Source organism: Oenanthe melanoleuca, chromosome 2, assembly GCF_029582105.1.
Source record: "Oenanthe melanoleuca isolate GR-GAL-2019-014 chromosome 2, OMel1.0, whole genome shotgun sequence".
NCBI lineage: Eukaryota > Metazoa > Chordata > Aves > Passeriformes > Muscicapidae > Oenanthe > Oenanthe melanoleuca.
In genome coordinates this window covers 21,297,800-21,322,250 of record NC_079335.1, presented here as the reverse complement: position 1 = coordinate 21,322,250, position 24,451 = coordinate 21,297,800, and the positions used below count along the sequence as shown (strand labels likewise).

The 24,451-nt window shown below is 37.8% G+C and overlaps 1 protein-coding gene across 6 annotated transcripts in view; it reads left to right on the top strand.

The window, feature by feature from the left end:
• The window catches only part of VPS13B (vacuolar protein sorting 13 homolog B), a 425,154-nt gene that overhangs the window by 380,634 nt on the left and 20,069 nt on the right, over positions 1-24,451 (top strand). For all 6 annotated transcript variants that reach the window (XM_056483011.1, XM_056483012.1, XM_056483014.1 and 3 more), the window contains exons 44-56: positions 6,665-6,820; positions 8,156-8,419; positions 8,565-8,648; positions 8,825-9,000; positions 9,471-9,641; positions 10,280-10,481; positions 11,467-11,655; positions 12,105-12,251; positions 13,435-13,694; positions 15,899-16,026; positions 16,613-16,812; positions 19,309-19,427; positions 20,587-21,401. In XM_056483011.1, coding sequence (XP_056338986.1) covers positions 6,665-6,820; positions 8,156-8,419; positions 8,565-8,648; positions 8,825-9,000; positions 9,471-9,641; positions 10,280-10,481; positions 11,467-11,655; positions 12,105-12,251; positions 13,435-13,694; positions 15,899-16,026; positions 16,613-16,812; positions 19,309-19,427; positions 20,587-21,401 — 2,911 coding nt within the window. The remainder of the gene's footprint in view (positions 1-6,664; positions 6,821-8,155; positions 8,420-8,564; positions 8,649-8,824; positions 9,001-9,470; positions 9,642-10,279; positions 10,482-11,466; positions 11,656-12,104; positions 12,252-13,434; positions 13,695-15,898; positions 16,027-16,612; positions 16,813-19,308; positions 19,428-20,586; positions 21,402-24,451) is intronic.

Genomic DNA, 24,451 nt, shown 5'->3' with positions numbered 1-24,451 from the left:
GCAGCTTGTTATCCAAAGGTCAGAATAATGCCCAAGCAAGGACAAACCCTCTGAGTGTCATATTCATGGAATGCTAGATGACTTCATAGTTATGAAATTATTTCATTTCTCATGATAATTCCTGACTTGCCAAGTTAGTGAATTTTAAGAACTCTGAGAGCAGATTGTAAGATAAATGTGAAATAATCCATACTTCTGGAGTCAGGGACTTCCCTCCAGGCATTAGTTCATACTTGACTTACTTGACTTACTCTTGGGGATAAAATGAGTTAGGACAAGGTCTTAGATACCACATTCTCTTACTGGGAAAGAAAACCAACTTGCACAACTTTGGCTGGCTCATGTTTCTTGTTACACAGGCACTAAGAAGCAGCGGTTGCCATGAAATACTTTATTTAACCTCTGCAAAATGTTTTTTTAGTATGGCAAGGCAGTTCAGTTAAATGAAAATAAATAGTTTTAAAAGGATTGTATTTCTTTTACATTCACATCAATAAAATTCTCCATTTTTCTTTTGCTAATTAAGCATAGAGATGCAGTAATTGTCCATTTAAATTATTTAACACAATTAAATATATATACACCTAAAATATTTATTTTAGCAGATAGTTTTATAATGCTTTATTTACATTTAGAACTAATTTCATTATTAATGAAACTATAGGCTAAAATTTTTAAAAATTCACTTTTTTGTGCTACGGAAACAACTATAGCACGCTGAGGATTTGGATTTATCAGCTCTTGATGGTGTCCCTCCAACTGTTTGGCTTAACTTAAAGCTCCTTGCTTCCTTCATTTTTTCCCTTCCCGGATCCTTTACATTTCAGGGAACCTAACCTTTCCCTTTTAACTTTCACTCTGATTCCTGCAAGTCTCGCTAGTTTGGCTAATATTTCAGTAAGAAGTCTGAGGTCTGATGCTCACTCTTCTACACCATCCATCCCCCACATTTTCCTCAGATTTCATGAGGTTTTGGCCCCCCTTAGGGATAAGGCACCCCCAGCTATACAGTCCCTTTCTGAGTTGGGGTAGGTCCAAAACTGATGGTATTTGAGGCTTTAAGCACTTCTGTCTAAAGCTGCCAGACTTTGTGAGTTCCTTTTGCAGATTTTAATGAAAGTTGGAGGTCTGTTAGATATCATTAAAAGGGAAGAGAAGATACATCATTCCAGTGCTCTACAGACAACACTGGCTCCTACGTTATTATTGGATCCAGTCTGCACTCCTTATCTTGATCTTCACATTGTTTTGTGGGATGGGCCCCAGTTACATCAAAAGTCATGTTTGTCTCCAAGGCAGCTGTGTTTTTTAGATGAACTGGAGCATATGATACATAGGGTGAAGCTCTGAAGTTAGAAGAGATCAGATCTTCCTAGTAATTTACTCAGAGTTAAGGAATTCTGTCTTGCAAGACAGTAGGCAATTGGAGGGTCCCACTAGGGATCACAGCAAATGTAAAAACCAGATATCCATGTGAGATTCCCCTGAATGTATTCTGCAGAGATTGTTTGATTATGAACAGACAGCAGAAATCATATATATATATATATATATATATATATATATAATCTATGACATGCTAGTTATTACTAGTTGTTTTTTCCCCACACTCAAACTTCAGCAGAGTCCTCTGAGGAGGCACAGAGCGATGGATTTAAGTTTATTTTTGTGCTTTCTATGCAAAACATAATGTTGCATAGTAGAAGTTTTTAGAAGTAGCAGGTCTCAAACCTTTCTGCAGTCTCCTTCCAGGGTTACAGTAACAGTTACCCATTTTAACTTTTCATACTCATTAACTTGAAACAGCAGATGTAATGGATAAAAGTCAGTTCTTATGTTGAACTGGGTGATGACTTCAATGAGAATGTGGTTATTAATAAAATATATTTATTTCTCATCGAAGTAAGTAAATATGGCTGAAACTCTGTCATTTTATTGCTACTTATATAGAATTTGAGGGAAAATATATCTGTCATTTTTCTGATCATACAAGGTCTTGAGTAGATATTAGTAGTGGTTAGTACATTATTAATACTTTCACTGGAACACATTTAAAATTGTTCTTATTTCAAATAGTGTCTGTGAGCATAAATTCTAAATTTTCTAAACTTACTTTTTGTAGCCTAATGTGATTTTACATGGAGAGAATTTTCTATATAAGAACCTCCTTCTCATTCTTCTACCAAAAAAAACACTGAAACCGTATTTTTGACTGAAGCCAAATTCATGTTGTTGCAGGATCACAATTCCTTGTTATTTACTTCCGAGTTGCAGTTCTTTCAGATTTGGGTTATACAATGTGTAAAATTATATGCAGTACTCTGTGGGTTCAAATTTAGAAACTGTAATATATATCAGTTGTTATTGGGATATTTTACCACTTGACTGTTTAGGAATGTTACAGGTTCTCTGAAAAATCTCTCATACTTTACATAATCCTCCCCAGGTCGTTAGAGAACATCATCAGGCAAAAAAACCCAGTTGTATGTTATTTTATACTAGTCATGTAGTGAGAAGAGTACTATTGCTTTCTGGGGAGGGGTCCTGCATTCTAAACCAATGCTTATACTATAGAACATGTAATTGAATTTCTAGATAGTATCTGGGGCAGATAAGGATTAATATTATCCATGAACACTCATAATTTGGTTACTGTTCCTTAACCAAAAGACTCTTCTGCAGTATGTAGGGTGAGTCTGTACCTGTGAGGTTCAGGTCTGCTTTGCAGGTAATGTTGAGGTTCACAACATCTCCAGAAGCCCCAAGGGTCAGAGTTTATCTGCCAAGTGTGACCTTTTTTCTACTAGCCAGCATTGGGGTGATGGAAATTGCCTTTTTCCATGCTTTGTGCTGGCTTTCTGTCCTATAAGGGCCGATGGCATGGAACTGACCAAATCTCCCAGGTCACACCAGATAATGAAGCCAAAGTGAAATTCAAGCTGGTTTGGTGGCAACTGCAGCTGATTATGTGCAGAATAAATATTTCATTCACTGTTTTTCCAAATGCTAGTTGGTTTTAATTGTAAATCCTAATGCTAGTCAAGAGCCACCTTTTATTGTGAAAACACAGTAAAAAATACAAATCAAGCTTCTCCTTTAATTTTTGAATTAAAATTTCTTTAGCTTCGAGTCTTAGAATTCAGCTCCCATCTCCAGAGCTACATTTCCTCCATGCTACTGCATTATCACAGCTTTTATTTTACTATCTTCTATCTTTTAAAACAACAACTGCTCCCACACCATTAACTAGGTCCTCACTCAATTCTTCCCAAACTCTCTGAGCTCATAGCAATTACCCTTGTTCCCCCCAAAAAAACATTTTCTACTTTCACTCAGAAAACAAATGCAGTCTAAAGAACCTTGGTGAAACCAAGTTAAACCTGGTGAATCTGCAAGCAAAGTAGAAATCAAATTTGCATCACAAAGCATTTTGAGGGCTAAAGTTTTAAATTACTTATACAGCTGGAAATTGATGCCTTTTCTGGACAGGCTAAATTCTTAGTCTCACTTTTAATCCCCCATTTTAGTCCTCATGCTTTGTCATATGACACACAGCTTTATTTACTCAGATCATGTCCTTCACTCACACATCTAACTGAAAACTTAAGTAAATTTGGAGGAGTACATAGAAGCATTCTATGAAGAGGCATGATAAAGATATTCTTTATTTTAAAGATAAAGATTTTCTAGCCATTTGTTCCAGTAAGAGCAGCTTCATCTTAATCTGCCTCTCTTGAAGTAATTTCTATTCCTCTCAAAACATAAATCCAAAATGGCTAAGAATTACAAATCCAAACCCCAGCCAAGACTAGTCAAAACAAAACTCTATGGGTTATCTGCCAGTATATTTCCCTGACAGAAAATGCAGAAATCAAATATTTACATTAATGAGTGCCTATCTTTACATATACAATAGATAGTCTGTTTAATTTCTCTCTAAGCTACAAATTTTTGCTTATCACTGGATTGTTTTCTTTAGAATGCTTTGAAGTCCATTTTTTTGTACCTTAATGCAATGACTTCTCTTTTCTCCTAGTATATGTCCCATACCTAGCTGTATTTGTTGAACTTTTTTTGAACAGAGTGTCTAATAAATTTTTAGAATTAGCATAAAGCTTGGTAAATGGAAGAGAGTTGACAGCAATTATTGAAAATCTTTTGTATCAGGTGACTTTGATATCACCACGGTTCTGGGTTCAATCCCCGTATGGACCATTCATATTGCTGGACTTTATGATCCTTGTGAGTCCCTTCCAATTTAGAAAATTCTGTGAATCTGTAAATGTGTTTTCTGCTAGTGTAATGCTCATATCTTAGTTCTCTAAAATCACTGCCATTTTTATTTCCTGCCATGTATTTCTGCATCACTTAGTGTCATTTGCTGACTATTTCTAGCTGTCTTTTCCAGAAATCTCACATTTAAATAACTTAATCATCCAGAGATCCTTTTTTGTTTTCATGGAATACAGTTTCTTGGCTCAAAAGTAAACTTGTACAGCACCCAATTCTTATACTGTTAGGTCATTAATACAAATATATTAGATATCTTTAAAGTAAATCATGAAGGCCAAACCCTATGCATTTACCGGTATGCAAATTGTATCTTGGTAAAATAAAAAAATGCCAATATATTATTATAGCTCTTCTTTATTTTTCTTTCTGAACCTTGAAGTTAAATGCAGACTAATCACTACAAAGAACATTAGTAAGACAGCATTTGGGAGCTAATGACTGCTCAGGGAAAGCTGACAGCATATTCCTTGGGAACATTCAACTTGTGAGCAAAGCTGTTTATACAGGGTGGGAGACATCCTAATGTTGTAGCTACATGTAATTACTAATCGTCAATTAAGGTATTTACATGACATCTATCTTTGGAGCACACAGCATTTCGTGGGCCTGCTAGCTGAGACTGGCCACTTAAGTACCTTTTCTCATTATTTGGCTGTCATCTCCAGCTACCATTCTCTCCAAAGTAAACAGCTTTCTTGTTTCTCCTAATTTTCATATGTGATGAGATTTATTCCCAGCTGCCTCTGTAAGAAACTGAACAGATTCCAGCCACTGCAACTGGATTTTTTTTTTTCGTTTTCTTTTTCCTTTTCTGTAATAATACTTCAGAATCAAAGTGACATGTTTGTTTATGAGTTGGGCTATCCTAGTGTGCAGCCTCCCTCAACATAACCTTGACTATGAAGCTGTGCCCATCCAGATGCTGTCCTTGCACACACGGGCACGTATCAGCCTTTGTGCTTCCAGCATGAAGCTCGTTTGAATCTGACTGCAGCAGTCATCACTCTTGCAAATTCAAAAGCCACCCACTGAATGGATGTTATTGTTCTGTGTGTAACTTGTGCTGAGGATACCACAAATTGCAAACAGGCTACTGACTTGTAATATCTTTAAAAGTTATTGCTGTGGCTGTTTCTTAAAACAATGAAGGAAACCCCAGCATCCAGCCCTTCACTAAGGCCAACTGACCAGACCCATGGTGAACATTATCTCTTTCTGGAAACAAATCATGGAAGAGCACAGTATTTACAAGTTTCACTTTTTGCTAGTGTAAATAATCAGTCTTTGGGCCTGATCCTGTTCTCAGTTACTTAAATTAATTAATGACAGATGTCCAAAATCAGAGTGAAATTCAACCCTCAAGAGAGGACTCCCACAAGGCCTTCATATGACTGTTTTAAAGAACTTAAGTGATGCTTAGGCTCTGTGCTGGCCCTCTGCAAAGAATAAATTTTACCCAGAATGCCTATTGCTTTGATCCCTTATATATAACTCACATCCTTAAGTTTGCACAGCCACAAAGGATCTATAGAGAGCTAAATAGTCAGATCTTCAGCTGGTGTAAATTTATGTAACTTCATTGACCTACATGGAACAGTACCAATTTTCACTACTCTGGCTTAAAGGATCTCCATGGGACAGAGGTAAGTGCCTATGGTGGGTAAATGGATGAAAGACTCTTCGAATGATGAAAGACTATATTGCTCTGGAAGTGATTTAAGTTAAACTGGAAAAAAGCCACTCCTTTTCCGGAATAAATCACATAGGGGGTATAATTATGCAGTTAAATTTCTTCTCATGCAGTCAAGCTTGAACTTACCACCACATTTGTGTAAGAAATGAAATGTTTCCCATCTCTCAGCAATACACCACATTCTGCATTTAACAGACTTATATGCAAGCTATACAAGTCCTTCTTTATTTTTGAATGGAAGGGTATTTATAATTTTCTGCCTTGTTCTGAAGGCAAAAAATGTGGCATGGACCTGTGTTCTGTATCACCTTGCTGGTAATAGAATGGGCTTCTAGAAAAATTTCAAAGGCATCTAAGAAATCTCTTGTTTCCTGCTTTATGCTCTCTAGTCTACTTGCCCTTTTTTTGTGAACAGTATTGTGCCTGGATGTTAAATATACTGTTAAAGCAGGAAATTTATAGAAATGCATGATTCAGAGCCATTTTATGGTATTGCTGCTTCTTCTGATTGTGTCTGAAATCACAGAATTACAGACTGAATGCATCATTCAGACAACTGGTGTGCTTAGCATTGCTGAGATTTCAAACCAAGGATATTTCTCTGTCATGGGAATTTATTTCCTACTGCAAGGCACTTTTTTTTTTTATGTATTGAAGTAATAATTTCTTTCCTTCCAGCTGTTGCACATCTGTATTGAAGGCTGGGGAAACTGGCGGTGGTCTGAGCCATTCAGTGTGGACAATACAGGGACCTTTATTCGCACCATTCAGTACAAGGGCCGGACAGCATCGCTTATTATCAAGGTTCAGCAGCTCAGTGGAGTGCAGAAGCAAGTAAGGATTTGATCCAGTTAGGAAAAAATAACATGAGTAATTTAAACTGTTGCCTATTCATGAATTAGTCACTTTGTTATTTATTCTCTCCTACTGGGATCTGCAAAAAAAAAGTATAGCAGTATTTTGGGGCTATTTTGGGGAATTTTCACAACTTTTTTCTTCACTTTGGTGTCAATCTTAGCATTTAAAAGCTCAGTTACCAACACGTATTTAATATGCTCCAGTAAACATCCCTTTGCATGGTTCCTAAGTTCTGACAGTGCTCAGTTACACAGCCTCCTACATGTCTTAAGCTCTTAAAAAGCAGGTTTTTATTTTAATTTTTTTTAATAAACTGTTCATAACATACTCTGAGTTGTAATTCAGGCCTGCATATTTTTTAAAGTGAAAGAATTACCAAGTTAACATTTGAAAATGAGCTGCTGAGCAATAACTTTCCCTTTACTATCTTTGTCAAGAGATGTGTAATAACACTGCAGCCGTTCTGCCTCTGTTGGCAGAAGCCTGAGCATGTGGTGGACAGAACATGCTCAGCTCATGGATATGGCAGAACATGTTCTGCCACATGTTCTGCACAACAACAGTACAGCTGACCAGACAGGAGCAGTGCCTGGTGTCACTGAAAGCCCTGCTGAGATTTCATGTGGTTGGCTGTAGCTGCGTTGTGTGCTCTCATTCATGAGAAAAGAAATGCTGATGGTTGTACAGGGATGCACATGGAATGGTGTTCCCTGGTATAGCTTGGAGAAAGTCAGACACATCTCTACAATAAACAATTCATGCATGATGGACAGCAACAACGCCGAGTCTAATTTGGTCGTTTTCTAGGTGGGTGCACTTAAATACAGAAACATTTTACAGTCATTTAATGAAATTATAGGCTTTAAAACAGCAGACATATGGTGAAAGGTCTGGATCATTAGCTTGTGATGGGTATGCGAGGTATCAGTAGAAACCTTTCTGAAGTACATCCCTGTGACTGTTCAACATTCAGCAACTACCACAGAACTCTTAAAATCCAAACCAGGACTGTCAGCCATGGGCAGTATTCTGAGTTCAGTGGGAAGGAAAGTGGATACATTACATGTTACTTTCAAGCATGGTTACTGCCTTAGCAATATTCCAAGCATTTTAATGCCTAGGTTTTTATGAAATTGCACATACATTCAGCCAATAAAAATAACATTTTACCAGTCACTGCCTTCAGCAGTGCTTGGGAAAACCTAAAGCAGGGAGATTATTCTTCTACAGGTTTTCACTCTCTAATTCAATTTTGACCTTTTTTTTTTTTATAATTGTTTACATAAGAGCTGTATTTTTTATGTGTTTTAGATCCTAATCTGTGGAAGACAGACAGTCTGTAGTTACCTTTCAGAAAGTATTGAACTGAAAGTAGTTCAGCATTACATTAGTCAAGATGGACAGGCTGTTGTTAAAGAACACATAAACTGCCTTGCAGCCAAGCAGAAATTGCCTTCATACATCCTTGAAAACAATGAGCTCACTGAGTTGAGCGTGAAATCTACAGGAGATGAAGAATGGTCCCAAGATGTATGTCTAAGTTCTACACACACAGAACACAGCACTGTCATTCAGGTATGACTAGAAATGGATATATGGAATAAAGCATTAAAAATGTCTGAGAGAACTGAGCACTTTGCACTGAGACTTCTGTTTGATATAATGAAATAGTGAATGTTATCATCCTGAAATAGTGTAATGCTGATCTTTCTACAAACAGGTACCATCTTCAAAGAATTCAATTACATATGTGTGGTGCACAATTTTGACTTTAGAGCCCAATTCGCATGTGCAACAGCGATTAGTAAGTACATTTAATGTCTCTGAAATCTAAATGTTTATGCCTTATGTATCATTTAATAAATTTAATAAATTAAGGTCAGAATGACGCAATGTAAAGGTTTATCAATAGTTTAACAGTTGTAATACTGTTAAAGCAAAATTGGCTTCAAATTGATGTATTTTTTTTTCTTTTTGTAGATTGTTTTCAGCCCTCTTTTCATTGTAAGGAGCCATCTTCCAGATCCTATTATCATACATATAGAGAAAAGAAGCCTGGGACTGAATGAAATGCAAATGATTCCAGGGAAAGGACAGGAGAAAGCACTGCAGAATATAGAACCTGATCTTACACACCACCTGACTTTTCAAGCCAGGTAAAATACTCATTTTCCTTGAAAATGGTTCATTTGTATGGAAAAGAAAGAATAATTTACACTTCAACTTCTTCGGCATTTTTTTCAAAAGTGTCGTATGCCCAGAAGGGATATGACAGAACAAGCATATGTAGCTGAAATTATATCAGAGGGAATATTAAATTTGGTATAATTGTCCTAAGCACAGTGACATTTGTTTAATTAAGCAGTCCATATTCTTGTGTTTTCAAAAATGAATTCCTGAATTATCTTGAAATGTTTGTTGAGAATACTAAAGAGTTTTTAGGGTGATAACAAATCCATGCACATCAGTAAATTCTCAGGAACTTGGACATCATAACTTTATTCATCCACAATTACCATGAGAGTGTTCTTGCTGCAGAGTACATTTGGGAAGCCTCATTAGAGAAAATGTTAATGCTAATGCTTGATCTTGTTGTGCAAGTGACTGAGCCTGTTTTCAATGGCAGGGAAGAAGATGATCCATCAGAGTGTGCAGTCCCTATCTCAACTACTCTGATTAAACAGATAGCAACTAAATCCCATCCTGGTGGCAACGTCAGCCAAGTGCTCTCCGAGTTCTACGGCACTGCTGGTCCTCCCCAGCCTGCATGGCCTTATAATAGGAAGGATTCAGACAGGTAATTCCTTGATAAATCTTCTTCATGACTGTTGCCTTTCCAAATAAGCAGAAATCACATTCTGGAAGACTATATGTGATGAACTTTGAATATATTTTCAGCAATTACATAATTTCTGCATGTAAACTGTATAATCTGTGGCAGGTGGGGAAAAAATTAGGTTAGCATCAGGGCTGCCTTTGTTTACACTGAGAAGATTGCATCAGTATGGATTTTTTTTTAATGGAACCTTTTTTTTGTGAATGTACTTTCTTTACTGCAGCTCTAGAGGCTGTTGTTTATTCAGCTGCTGTTTGTTTCAGTAGAGAAACAGGGAGTTGCTGTAGAAGTAGTTTTGGGGAAACAAAAAGGAAATGCGATTTGACAAATACAGAAGTCACAGATTTAGCTCTGTTGAGGCATTTATTAATTGACTAAATTTAGGTTGAGCTTGTGGAGTTAAAAATATGCCTTTATAGGCTACACCTATCTAGATCTTTCTGACAGCACCTCAGTGTGTTCCAGAATGATAAGGTAAGAAGTGTTGTTTTTCTATTTCACAACCAGAAAAGCCTTGAAAATTTCTGAAAATGACACCTTAGCAATCTTGAATTCATTATTCCTTTGACTTTATGTTTTTGCTTATTTATTTTTGACAGCAATGAACAGCTCTCCCAATGGGATAGTCCAATGCGGGTAAAGCTGTCAGTGTGGAAACCTTGTGTTAAAACTCTGCTGATTGAACTCCTGCCCTGGGCATTGCTTATCAATCAGTCCAAGTGGGACCTCTGGCTGTTTGAAGGAGAGAAGATTCTTCTTCAAGTACCTAGTGGGAAAGTAATTATACCTCCCAACTTCGAGGTAACTTTGCCATTCACCTCAGCAGGCACAGTTCTGCTAAACACATTGTTCCAGAAGAATGTTTATTACTCCAGATGACTCCCACTTTCCAGTCACTCTGTCTGTCTGTCTGTTAGTCATATGATGAGGACTAGCAATAATAATAGGAATTCACCACACTGACTGAGTCACCCAGTGGGTAGCACAACTTTGGTAGCAGTGTTTGAGAAACAACATCCTAAAGATGCATGGTTAAAAATTCTCTGCAAGACACTGTAGGAAGAAGGCCTTCATTCCATCAGCAGCCTTCTCCCCTTCCTTTCGTTTAGCCAAAAAATCTGCAACATGGGTGTAAGGTAGCAGCCCACAAAAATTGCTATAAAGGCTAAGTAAAGATTTCGGCCTCTGCTGTGCCAACATGGCACTTGGGAAACTGTTGACCACAGTAGCAATGTTGACAGCCTGAAAGGAATGCTTGGTTTGAGAGCTCTTTATTTTATGTTACTTCATAGCTTTTAATATTACCAAGAAAATCTGATAATGACACAGAATTAATTACAATAGAGGAAGATTTTTTTTTTAGAATGCCTGGCTTCCTTAATTTGTTGAAACAGATCTTCCCACATATCTTGGCCATGCACATTCTTTTTTTATTATAACTCCGATATTCCTTAGTTTTGAAATAATTAAGGTGATTTGACACAGCAGCTTGTTAATTCCAGTTGAGAAATCTGATACTTCCTGTTTATTCTGTCATCTTTTTTCCCCCATGTATGTTTGTTAATAAACAAAAGGTCTGCCTAGTAACACATCTCAGTATAGACTACAGCCTTTATCCCCTGTGAGGATCAGTTCCTTGTCCACCTTGTGGTTTCATCTATCCTTATACCACTTAGAAAGAGGGAGAAAGGCAGGAAATTATATTCACTGCCTACTGGAAACTGCATTTAGAAGAAATGTATCAAATTGTGAACAACTGATGATCAGTCATTTTTTTCGCTTGCAGGAAGCTTTTCAAGTTGGAATATACTGGGCAAACACTAATACTGTGCACAAATCAGTGGCAATTAAACTGGTTCATAATGTGACCTCCCCAAAATGGAAGGATGCCGATAATGGGGAAGTAGTAACATTGGATGAAGAGGGTTTTGTTGAAGCTGAAATTAAACTTGGTGCTTTTCCAGGTCATCAAAAGGTTAGAAGAAAATTATAATGATTTGTAACTTTATCATGTAAAAACAAAGTCATATAGCAGATAAAACAATCAAATGTATGCAGTGTGAAAGCTTCTCCCTAATTATGTTAATATATGTTCAACATGAAGAGAGTATAAACAATGCATGAAATATAATTTAAAGAATTATATTGCCAAAAACATACTGTGCAACCCATAAAGATAATACAATATCTCCTGGAAAAAGAATTAATGAATTCTCAATTATGTTTGGATAACATTGACAGATGCAACTTCAAAAGTACGTGATGTGGCTCCAGTTACGAAGTACATGAATATAGAGAGGATTTCTTTGATTAGAAAGAAAACAGCACTTCTATTGTTACATTTCACTACCTTTTGTTTTCATTATCTTAATTATCTATAATTTATCATTATTTTCATTATCTATAATTTTCATTATCTTACAGTTGTGTGAATTCTGCATTTCTTCCATGGTTCGACAAGGTATACAAATTCTGCAGATAGAAGATAAGACAACAATAATCAATGATACATCATATCAAATCTATTACAAGCCACAGCTTTTTATTTCCAAACCCCACTCAGGAGAAGAGGTAAAGCACTGTGCTAGATACTGGTTTTGTTTGTCATCTGTGGAAAATGGTTGTTTGCTTCTGTATCTGTATTTAAGTGAGCTGCATATAGCAGAGCTTAGAACAAAAATCTTTATACCTAATAATCATAAAGTAATTTATGTCATTTAGAATCCTGAATCCTGGGTAAATTCAACTCCAGTAATTAACTGTGTTCAGAAATCTGTGCAAGCAGCAAATTCTTGCACATTGCAGAATTAGTTCTGCCTGTTCTCCATCTGTTCAGGCACTAATGGCCATTTCTGTAAAATAGGCAGTGTAATCCGTAGTAGCTGTTGAAAATGTTCTCAGAATTTTTACTGAGTTTGCATGTAAAAGAGGTATATTGGCCTGGCAGGCTGAAAACTTTTTGTTATCCTTTTGGGAAGATTCCAGTTATCTGAGCAAAGCTGCAGAACTAGAGATGTGCCCAAAGTTTATGTATTTCATAAACTGCATCAAATTGTGAATATCAGTTTTCTAATAATCTCACAGAATATTTAAGGACTAGCTTGCAGGAAACAAAATGCATGCATGGTCAATATATTTTAATCAACCATATATACGTATATATTGAAGATTACATTTATAGTAAAGTATGTGGAAAGAATTCTCAGGGTCAAACTTACTAGAAGAGCTGGCAGATTTTTAAAGTTCCTGTTTCTGTATTGTTTTCCTTCTTAAGTTTTCTTCGCATCAGTATATACAGTTGTGCATCACACACTTTGTGGCAGTCTTATGGGATGGGGAATTGGGAGAATGTTGAGGCTAAAATCCATTCTTACTTTTAACTCTAAATGGATTTTGTTCACACAGTGGTAGAGCTATGTTGTGCTACTGAGAGTCAACTGTAGATCACAGGATCAGAGACTGTCACAGAAAGGCTTGGGTTGAAAGGGATCTTAAAGATCATCTGGTTCCAAACCTTTCAGCATGGGCAGAGACATCTTCCACTAGATCCAGTTGCTCAGCATGCCCAGAGAGCTGTGTGAATTCTGTGTGAAGACAGGATTTGGCCAAATAGCCTTTAATGCAATGCGCTCTGCTGCAACCTTTAGTTACTTATGATCACTGGCTACTTGAGAGTGTTCTGTGCAAAATCATCATGAGCAAACCTCCTTTCAGGAGCCAGCCCGCCGTGCTACCATCGCTTTTCTGTTGGCAGGACTTCCTCGCGGCTGACAGCGCGGTGTTCGGCGTGGGCGCGGCGGGGGCGGGAGAGGCGCTGGGCGCCGTGCCCTGCTGGGACCTGCAGCCAGAGCCGGGTCCCTGGGCGGCAGGGACAGCCCCGGGGGACAGGCGTGTGCTGCTGAGCTTCAGCGCCAGCGGCCGCCAGCGCTGGAGCCTCCCGGCCGTGGTGAGCGCCGAGCTGGCGCGGCAGAGCGTGGCCGTGCCCACCTGCGCCCAGAGCGGGCTCTGCACCAGGTACTGTGCCGTGGGCACCCGCCAGCAGCACACCTGCTCGCTGCTGGAAAGCCTCAGCTAGTCAGAAACCGTAAGAGACTAATGCAAAAGTCACACATGCCCCCCTATGTAGTGGCAAGTCTTACTTTAATTTAAAAATTGTCTACTGATGGTTGTGGGGTTCTTTCGACCTCCAGGTGCTCTAGGGCGCCGAACTCCGGAGCTCTTAGGCTCCTGCTTTGAGCTCTTAGCTCCTGTTTCATCTTAAATAAGCAAAGCAGCTAATAGTTAAAAAGGTAATTTATTACAAAGCACGTCTTATTACAAAGCACATCAGTCTCAAAAGGCAATAGCAAAAGCAATGGCAAGCAATGGCAAAAGCTGTAGCCATAAGCAAATGGTTAGAAGCAACAATGGCTAAAAGCCAAATGGCTAAAAGCAGCAACTCTCCCCAATACATATTCTTATGTAGGATTTTTCCAACAAGCTAAGATGCAAACTTGGACCACCACTCCTTAACCTATCAGAATTCTAGTTTCTTAGCACATCAGGTTACCTATAGAACTAAATATACACTCTATCATGTTCTATCTAAGAAATGTAAGCAATATTCTTACTATAGCTCTATTATGTCTAAGTCCTGTCTACAACTGTGGTCCTGGAGCCTCCACTGAAGATATCAGTATGTTTCAACCTTCAGTAGAACACACACTGCTACTGTGGCATTTGAAACCTTTTACTTATTAAAAGCATCAGAATTCACTCTAAAACTTATTCAGTCCCTGCACTCTGATTTCTCTCTGAAGAATTCAGAGAGACCCCTAACTCACTGACTCCAACAGACGGTTTCAGTGCTTTTATTGTAAATAGTTTAATGATATGTACAAGTTGTACACTTTTTAGAATGTCTGGCCTGCTGTTTTTTTCTGTGCGTGCAAATAAGAGCATGAAAAGCTTATATTGGGGAATCAAGGTGTTTTTTAATTTGTAACCAACAATTTAGGAGTTCGAGGACAGTGTGTAATAATGCAATACAAAAATTTAGGTTTTGCTTATGAAAGGTAGACGTATTTTTGTGAGCATAATAAGAGGATAAAGAAGAAAAGACAAAAGGGATTAAACTATTTTGAGAATACAGCAAGGAAAGATTCCAAGTTTTAAAGCTTGAACTGTGCAGTTGTGCATTCTACTTACAGACTTATGGAAGCAGCTAGTTAAAAACAGCAGTCCAGTGACTTGTCAGATGAGCAGCTTCATTTCTTGAACCTGATATCTGAATCTATTCATGCTTATACTGGTAGGAACAAGAAACAATCTGCTGAAATTAGAGAAGCTGCATCAGTATATATTACCAGAGATGTGATCTTTCTCTCGCCTGAAGTGCTTGATATTATTCCAACCCTCATACAGTTCCTCTGCAGAGTCTATGAGGTGTCATTTTGGATACTAAAAATTCTCTCACAGACTTCAGATTTTTAAAAATTTAGTGGAAACAATAAGGGAAGGATTCCTTATCATTCTGCCACAGACATAGAGAGTCTTATGTTCTTAATCAGATTATTAGACCTTGGATTTTTTAAAATCACCATAAGGTTAAGGGTTTTAGCAATAGCAAATCAATTTGCACAAGAGAAAAAAAGAATTTATGTTTATGCATGAAGATATTTTATGTAGCTAATGAGTAGAACTAAATTCATTTAATCTCCTTTTGAAAAGTGATGTAGTGATGATCCATAACATTAACATGTAAAAGAGCAATAGCTTTGAGGCTCATTACAGGGGAGCAGTCAGTTAGATTTCCACATTTGTTCAAATATCTTTCATGTGTACCAGAGAAGTATACATTCAAATTCTTCTGGAAAATTTTAAAGATTTATGTTGAAAATTTGGGCCTACAGTCTCATGCTTTTTAATTTAATATAAATCTCTGCTGGCTAGGGCTCTCATCCTGTAGGCACACATGTTCAATTTAACTCATGAGTACTCTCCACGAAGCAATTTCTTCTCTCATGTTTTTTAGGCTATTTCCACATGTTCTTCTGTTAAAGTGGAGATGTGTACTTGCCTAAATGTCTAGGACAATATCTAAATATCTATGGACTTGGAAGTTGCTCATAAAGAATCATACAGATACTAGTTTTGAATGTTTTTAATTATTCAGGATAAGAATATGTAAAGATTTCATCCCAAACAGGCATAATCCAATATATCTGCTTCTGTTTTAGAGCTATAGCACTGACTTACCAAGAGCATCTTGGTGTGACATACCTAACACTTACAGAAGATCCCTGTCCTCGTATCATTATCCACAATAGGTGCTCCATTCCACTGCTTGTAAAAGAGAATTTCAAAGGTGGGTATGATGCAATAATTAGAAACAGTGCACTGTTGTAGTATAACTTACTTTACTGTATCTCCTGTCCAAAATTGAGTTCAATGTGTGTTTTGGTTATAGCAAGAACTTGGTGCTCTCATGAAGGTCTGTCTCAAAGTGAGAGACTCTGTTGGAGCTAATTGTGAGGTCAGGAGTATGAACTTAAATATTTGTCTCTGGGCTTTTGGGTTGCCCTGGTTCCAGCTGTCAAGGTGACTCAGCTGTAGGAAATCAATTGGCAGTGGGAGTTTGTTGACATCAGTTTAATCCCATGGAACATTTATATTTCCTCAGATTTGCAAATGTAACACAAAATGTTTTGTCAAAAGTCTGGTTACAGTAAGTTAATGTAATGATCAGTGGAACATTATTTCTGTAAAACTTCGTGAAATAGAAAGAGAAAAGGAAAAAACTCAAACATATAATATTCCAACCAATAGAATAGCAATGTTTTTATTTACTAGGAATATTTCAGACAGAAACTTTATTTGTGCAAGCATAGATGGATTTTGATTTCATACAGGTTTTAGAAAGCTCTGATTCTGTATATTTTATAAAATTTCAGATACACCAAAGTTTGAAGTTTACTGTAAAAAGATTCCAGCGGAATGTTCAGTTCATCATGAACTTTACCATCAAATCTCCAGCTATCCAGATTGCAAAACAAGAGATTTATTGCCCAGTATTCTCCTGAAGGTGGTGTCATCTGATGAAACAGTAAATGAATGGAGTGATTTTGTGGACATCAACAACCAAGGAACACAAGTAAATCATTATAAACTGCTCCCTAGTTCACACCATAAATGGTTGTCCTTCTGACCTGCACAGTGCATTGTTCCTCTGCAATATCTGTGTCCTGTCTGTTGGTTTAACGGTTTTTGTTTAACTCCTGGGAACTCTCCTGCCTAATTAAGCCCCTTCCTGTGGAAGTTTTGGAACACAGACTATCTTCTTTACTGTCTCTTTTTAGAAATAGCTAGATTGGAAGTAGAGGCTTTATAACACTGATTTTTTTCACTTTTTAATCAACCTGGTGTTGCCTGGAAAAATCAGTCTTGAAAATTTCTGTGCCCTGTAAGCAAAGAATGCCACAGGATCCAGAAAAATTTGGACACTTAATTATCATGGGATTTTTATCATTATATCTTGTAGGAATCATCATGGTCACTTTCCCTCTGTGTTTTTACAGAAGCTGCTCATGTCTTTCTAAAACAAAACAACCCCTCCCTTTTCTTTTCTCCTGTTATTTTTCTCTGGGTCTTGAGGTAAATGAAAGCTTCCTTGGCTGGAGTAATTCTTTTTGATGGGAATTTTTTCCATCTTTGAAGTCATTAGTTTACATGGAATCAACATAAACTGCTTGGCTCTTTGAAAGAAATACTAGTTTCAGATGTTTTCCCTGGGCACAAATCAGAAAATGCTCTTGATTATTGAGTGTTATGTTATATAGCAAGTAGTTCAGTTCCATTCAGCAAGCCAGTCAAGCAATGCAAGGTTTCAAATTTCAGTCATTAATGTTATGCCAGACCAGGGTTCTTTATAAGTATCTGGCTCCTAGAAGGAATTAGATGCTAAGACAACATTTGGGGATCATTGTCTACTTGAACAGCTCTCCAAAAAAAAGTATAGCCTTCTGTTATTGAAGTTTTGGGATGTACATGTTGAAAATTTTCCCAGGGTTTCTAAGTCTGTCTTTCTCTTAGAAAACTATGAATATAAGTTAATAAGGAATATACTAGTAGTGTCACACACAATTCAGTTCAGGTTGTGAATAACTGGGATTTGAAAGATCTTGGGTAATTTGTATTTTTTCTGTGTAGTCACAGATAAGTACTTTTTTTCTATTAGAAAGTAAATTTAAAACTCCTTAAAACTAATGAATATTGAAGTATTTATTATCAGAATCATTTTAAATTGGAATTAAAAATGACCAATCCTCAAGATCAGTGGAGGTTTATTTAGAATAATTGGAGTTTTGAGAATTCTGTAGATGTTCTTTTTTTTCCAATTCCACGTAGGATTGTGAATCACTTCCAGACAAGCAAAGGATTAAAACTGACATGTCAAAATTAGAAATTCTCTTCTATGGAATTTTCAGAAGAATAAGAAATTTGATTAATGAAATTTAATTATCTGTACAATTATTTTTATTATGAATAGCCTAACAAGTATTAGTTTAAGTGCTGATCCTACGAAATTTCCAATTGTTTTTGCTTCTGGTGACTTCTTAACAGCATTCTTAGTAGATTCTTTATTTTGTCTAAAGACAAATAACTATTTTACCTGTGCTAGCCTAATATCTTTGTTATTTCTCAAGTTTGCATTCCTTTATATTGTAGCTTCTGTCATTGCAGTCTAGTAAACAATTGTGTTGATAGTAACCTTGCAAGGAAAGAGAAGCCAGCTTCCTCTAAAAAGGACTGCTGTGAATTTTCCAAACCTTTGAAAGATCTTAATCTTTTATATTCTGGAGAAACACAAAACTTGCATGGAAATATTGGAGAATTAAGCTCCAAAAGCACATGACTTCTTTAAGTAGGATATTCCTAAAGACAACTTTCCAGAATGAAAGTTTCTACACCTGCAAGCAAGACAAACCTGTTGTCAAATTCCCATTTTTCCAACCTTCTTAGATGTTATATGCTTTCCAATAGATTTTTGCCTTTTCCTTGTGGTAGCACCTTGCCTGTGAAGGTGTTCTCACAAACCTGTTTAAATGGCTTAATAATGTTTTCAGCCTTGAGTTGTTAATGCAAGTTTTCATGGATCCAAAATCTTACTTACTTTTCAGTCTTCATGTGTTTTACATCATGCTATCAGCCATTCATCAGCCCTCTGAGCTAGGGCATAGCAACATAATGTTTGTTTCTAGAGGAGAAAGTGGGATTTTTTAGAGCTCCATGAAAAAGCCTTTCTTTTTAATCCAAAATCACAAATTAAAATTTCCTATTTACTATTTTCATATAAACTCCACCCTCCCCAGCACATTTTGCTTTTTCTTGGAGAAGTTTCTTATTAAAATATATTCAGTTATGAAATTGAATGATGAGATGCAAATTTCATCTCCCTGTATAACTGAAATACTTAAAGTATCAGAGCAGTTATTTTCTGAATTACTGAAATCTGACTTTTTTCCCTGAATAATATCCTGATTTGAGTTAAAGATCTCAGCCAGAAAGCATTGATAGCATTAATTTAATTTATGACATTAAAAATAGTGATTTCAGTTACATTCCATGTGTTTTTAACCCTCTCCTCTAGATTGTGTTCTTGACTGGCTTTGGCTGTGTTTATGTGGACATCACCCATCAGTGTGGAACAATAGTCATAACCTTGGCCCCAGAAGGAAGAGCAGGATCTGCTGATATCAACCTCAACAGGTACATAAAGCACATAAAATATGATTAAAAGCATTGCTGAGAGCTCAATCAGCTTTCTAAGTGTTAACTGACTTAGAAACTTTAGCTTAAGTGTTTGTTTTGTTTAATACTGCTGCATGCTCTGCAGCATATGTTTAGACCATATGGCTTTGTATATCACAGTTTAAAAGGACAGTCTAACATCAAAAGTCATGTCACTTTAGGGTAAACGTTAGATGACTGGTACAAAAAGACAACCTGAGTTGTTCATTTCACAGAAAGACATTTTCTAAAATAATTGATTTTGAGTGTGTTCATCAGTCTAAAATGTGTTTAGCCAGGTCCTGCCATCTGTAATCTTACAACCTCCCAAGGATTTAATATGCAAGAGCTGTAGAAGTAGCCTTACAGTTGGTAATTAATCATGCTTGATTATAACACCCTTCTTTAGAGCACTTCCCCACTTCCATAATACACCACAATCTGGTCCTCAGCTTCATTCAAGTGCAACTATAATGATGCTTATTTCTAAGCTGCAGAATGCTTGGCCTGCAGCAATCCTGTTACAATTAGAGTGGGATTTGTTGTACTGTTTTTATTTGCATTGTAATTAAGTATTAATCCCCAAGCAACTGGTCATCAGAAGTACCTAATAGTCCATTTGCCAGTTAAACTTGGCAATGGGCAGTTTATGTTGCAGTGGGGAGGCCCTCAGTGCCATCAGTATAAAAATACTGCAGTGGCTTCATTGGAGGGCACTCACTGCATGTGATGTGGAATAATTATCTGTAATAGTAGCCATCAGTGAAACATCTGAGGCTGTATGTGAATCGTCAGAAAATTGTATTTGTGGTGTGTTTTAATATCTGTCTCTGTAGCAAATGTAATAGGGAATCACTGTGTAGATGGAGATGTTCCTGTCCAAACTATGCTGTGGATTGATAAAAAAGACATACAACCCTGGTGTAGGTGCATACTGTCCCATTCCTTAGAAGAGCTCCTGGGTGGTACTCATTGTGATGGTTAAGGCTGCCAAACCCCAGTAACATTAGCATGATTTTCCCAATGAGTTTCCCACATATTACAGAGAACGCCTCTCTTGATAGTTCTTCGAGCAAGCAAGATGCCAGGTGAACTAAAAAGGCAGGAAGTAATAAAACTTCTTTTCTCTCCTGTCTAGGAGTCCAGAGCAGACCCTGTCCCTGAAGATGTTTGTCAGTCAGTTAAGTCTTGCTGCATTTGATGATATTACAAACCACAAAGTGTCATCTGAGCTCCTGCGTCTCACAGCAGACAATGTTTTCCTCCACATGGCCCCAGCCACCAGCTCCCTGTCTCAGGAGCTCCAGCAGGACTCAGTGGAAGGCCTTCCACAGTTTCATAGTCTCCAAGTGTACTGTGAAGACTTGCAACTGGACAATCAGTTGTACAGCAAATCCAATTTCCATTTTGCAGTCCTGCTGTGCCAAGAAGAGAAAAACGAAACTGCACAGTGGTCAAGAATGAACAATCTCATTGTTTGTAACAAAGATTTGGAAAGCTACAAGGAAAACTGCTTTATAAAACTCTGTATTGCTTTTTCTGAGGAAGAGAATTTCATGTTTCACGTGAATGACCTCAGCTTTGAGCTGAAACCAGCCAGGCTGTATGTGGAAGACACCTTTGTTTACTACATTAAGACTTTGTTTGATACATACCTTCCAGAAAACAAAACTGCTTGTAAATCCATGAGTGCTTCAGATACTACCCTGATAGTGCCTGAACAAGTGAGAGAGCATGCAAGAGCTTTAGTCAAGCCAGTGAAGCTAAGAAAATTAAAAATACAGCCTGTTAATCTCCTTGTCAGTATACATGCTTCATTGAAACTGTATATAGCCTCAGATCACACCCCTCTCTCCTTCTCCGTGTTTGAGCGAGGACCCATCTTCACCACGGCCAGGCAGCTTGTCCACGCCTTGGCCATGCACTACGCTGCTGGAGCACTGTTCAGAGCAGGTCAGTACTTTTCTTTAACGAGCATCATTTTCATTGGGTACCAGGATTCTGTGGCTGTTGCTCAAGATGAGTAGCCTAGATGTTAGCCATGCAATTTTTGTTCTCCTTAGACACTGTTTGATAAGAATACTTTCAGACACCTTTCAGGTCCTGTCATACAGCAGAAGGGAAATAAAATAGCTGAGCTGACACCAGTGAAGATTTGAAATGTTGTGCTAAACATTAGCCAGCCACCTGAAGGCTTTAGCCACCTGAAATCCTGAGCACAGCATAAAAATGTGTTCTAGCTGGCTTAGGTTTTGTCATTTTATATTATAGCACTAGTCAGAATCAGCCCACATTCTTTACATAAACTCCCCAAAACAGTGTTTAATCAAATTATTCACCATGTTGCTCTGCTTTCAGAAGTAAATTATAGACCTGAATGTTGTTTTGTTGTTAAAACTCCTTTTGGCTGCAGTTTATGGTTAGGAATCTGTCTTTCTTCATACAGCCTTCAGTCTAAACTGGCACACAGATGTTTTTTGTCCTTTGATCCAAGAACTATGAAGTTTGCTGTTAGTAACTTTTCCCCGTATAGGATCTATAGCAAGTAGTTAGTCTTTTTAAGTTACCAGGTATATTTTGTTTTCCATAAATTCTAATGTAGAAATAATGAAATCTGGTCTCTGATGTGTCTTGATTTAGCACAGAATTTGTGCCTGAGACAAGAAGGAAGCTCCTCCATGATCACACACAAGTAACATACTCCACACTGAAATGTGGGATTTATTTTCCTGCGATACTAATAGTCAGATTTTCTGAGATCCTAATGCTTCCATTTGGACTGGAAGCATAACTGCAACCTGACTTCTGTGCACACTTTCCAAAACTGTACACGTGTATTTCATCTATTTATAGATGCTGACCTTGTCTTTCTCTGTGTGTATACCTGACTTGCACTGCTGATTGTGACAACAGTATGCACAGTTGGGCACCAGAGCAATGTACCTGTTTGTTATTTTCTTGCAATATTATGCTTGCAAAATTTCCAGGTTTTTCTTTTTTCTACTTGGAAAAAAGAAAAACTTGCAAATTTGGTTTGCTTAGATTTGTTTTGTAGTTAAATCTCATAGTACAGAAGGTTGTTTGGTAATTAAGAGTGAAACTGTAGCCAGATATGGTGTACAGGGTAAATGCTTCTCCCCCATCACTTGTTCTGGGATCAGTGATGTTTCTGAAATCAAGCAGATTTAAGTATTGAGAATTGAAGTTTGCTTTGGTGGAATTTTTCTTCAGGAAACTAATGTGTGCCACTAAAAGCACTAAAACTAAAATGTATTGTTTGAAATGTGTCACCATGATTAAAATGGTGAATTGTACTGATTAATGCTTGCTTTAGCAAAGAAAGTGATTTATGTTGAAGACTTTGTGACACTTGTCAAAAAAGTGGACTGTGTCAAAAAAGTAAAAAAGGAATGAAAAAATCAAGAAAAAACTTTATATGATCTGCAAAGCCTGAGTTTTTTTCTCACCATTAGCACAGTTGGTCTCTCATGGAAGAGGACCTCATGCTCCATGCATTTTAACTACATTAATCTGGAATATGGGTTGTTTGACCCCCTTCTGCTCACTGCTGTCCCATGCATATGGTAGCACCTGCACAGCCAGCTCTCCCATACAGCCATACCTTATACTCAGGGATATGCACTCTTTTGCCCTTAGCTGTGTGCAGGACCACTGATGACCTGTGGGAGGGGGCCGGATTTGCCCCAAAGCTTTCTGAATGGGGTGCATTAGGCTGCCCTATGTGTTGCAAATGAATCCATTAAAGCCATGAATGGGACAGGAGAGCTCTGTTCAAATATGCTGATTAGCATTGCTTATCTCAAACCATTTGCAATGGAAATCTTCTCTAATTGAGTTGTCCCCTATATAAAAGTTAATAAAATTCTATTAAAAAATATCACTGGTACCACATCTGACCCTACAGTTGCCTCTAAAGAAAATTCAGTGGCTCCCTGCTAATACAGTCATGCCAGTGTATATAATTCCTACACATAAGTGGGAAATGGTAACCTGATATGATACTGTATTTATGCAAAGTAAACTGCCACACAGAGCCTGTGAATCAAGGGGTTATTCCTGGTTCCTCATTCTTCTATTCCTGACTTATTTCCACACCTTCTTCCTTGGGTTGAGTGGTCCAGGCTGGCAGTGAGGAGCCATTGGGTTTGCTCTGAGCATTGGCCAAGGAGGGTCACCCATGCTACAGGTCACTATTCCCATACACTCTCCAAGGGTGAGCATGATCCATCCAGAGCTTCCCAAACCTGACAGCCAGGGACAGGTTACAACAAACCATCTGTGCCATACCAGGCAACCCCTCAAGTTTGTGTTTCACTGTTTTAATTTCTGGTTTTTGTCTGTTTTACATTCCTGAAATGCGGCAAATGGAGTTGGAGTCCCCCATGTCCCAGGCTGGTGGTGCCTGCTGGGGATGTTGCAGGGCACCAAGGCACTAAGCTGCAGTGACCTGTAGCCACTTTGCATCACACCACCACGTAGGACAAGGAATGTCAAGAATATTTAGGGGAGAAAAAGGCTCTAAGAAATTACTGCAAGAATATCGATCAGAAAATGCAGAAAGAGCATCTCTCCCATCTGTACACACCTCCCCCACCCCTACAGCTTTTCAGCACTTCACACAGTGGCAAAGATAATTTATTAAAAATTCTACAGTGAGGGAATTGCAGACCCAGCCTGGAGCTCTGGCAGGAAAGGACTGCCAGGGGATGCTCCTTTCCAGGACAGCAGGGCCACAGTGTGTGTTGCTGCTCTGTTCTTTGTGTTGCCAGTAGCACTTGGGTTTGGTTTTTGTAGTCCATACCCCCCTCTCTCTTATGTCCACCCTGGTTCCCGTTTTTTGTATTACAAGTACCGGAGTTCTCAACCTGCCAGAACTGAAATGTGGGACAGATTCAACAAGAATAATAGACTTTCCAGGAGCTTAGAATGATAGTATGAGATTAATTCAATTCAGATGAGTAACATTTTCTCTTCTGTTCAGT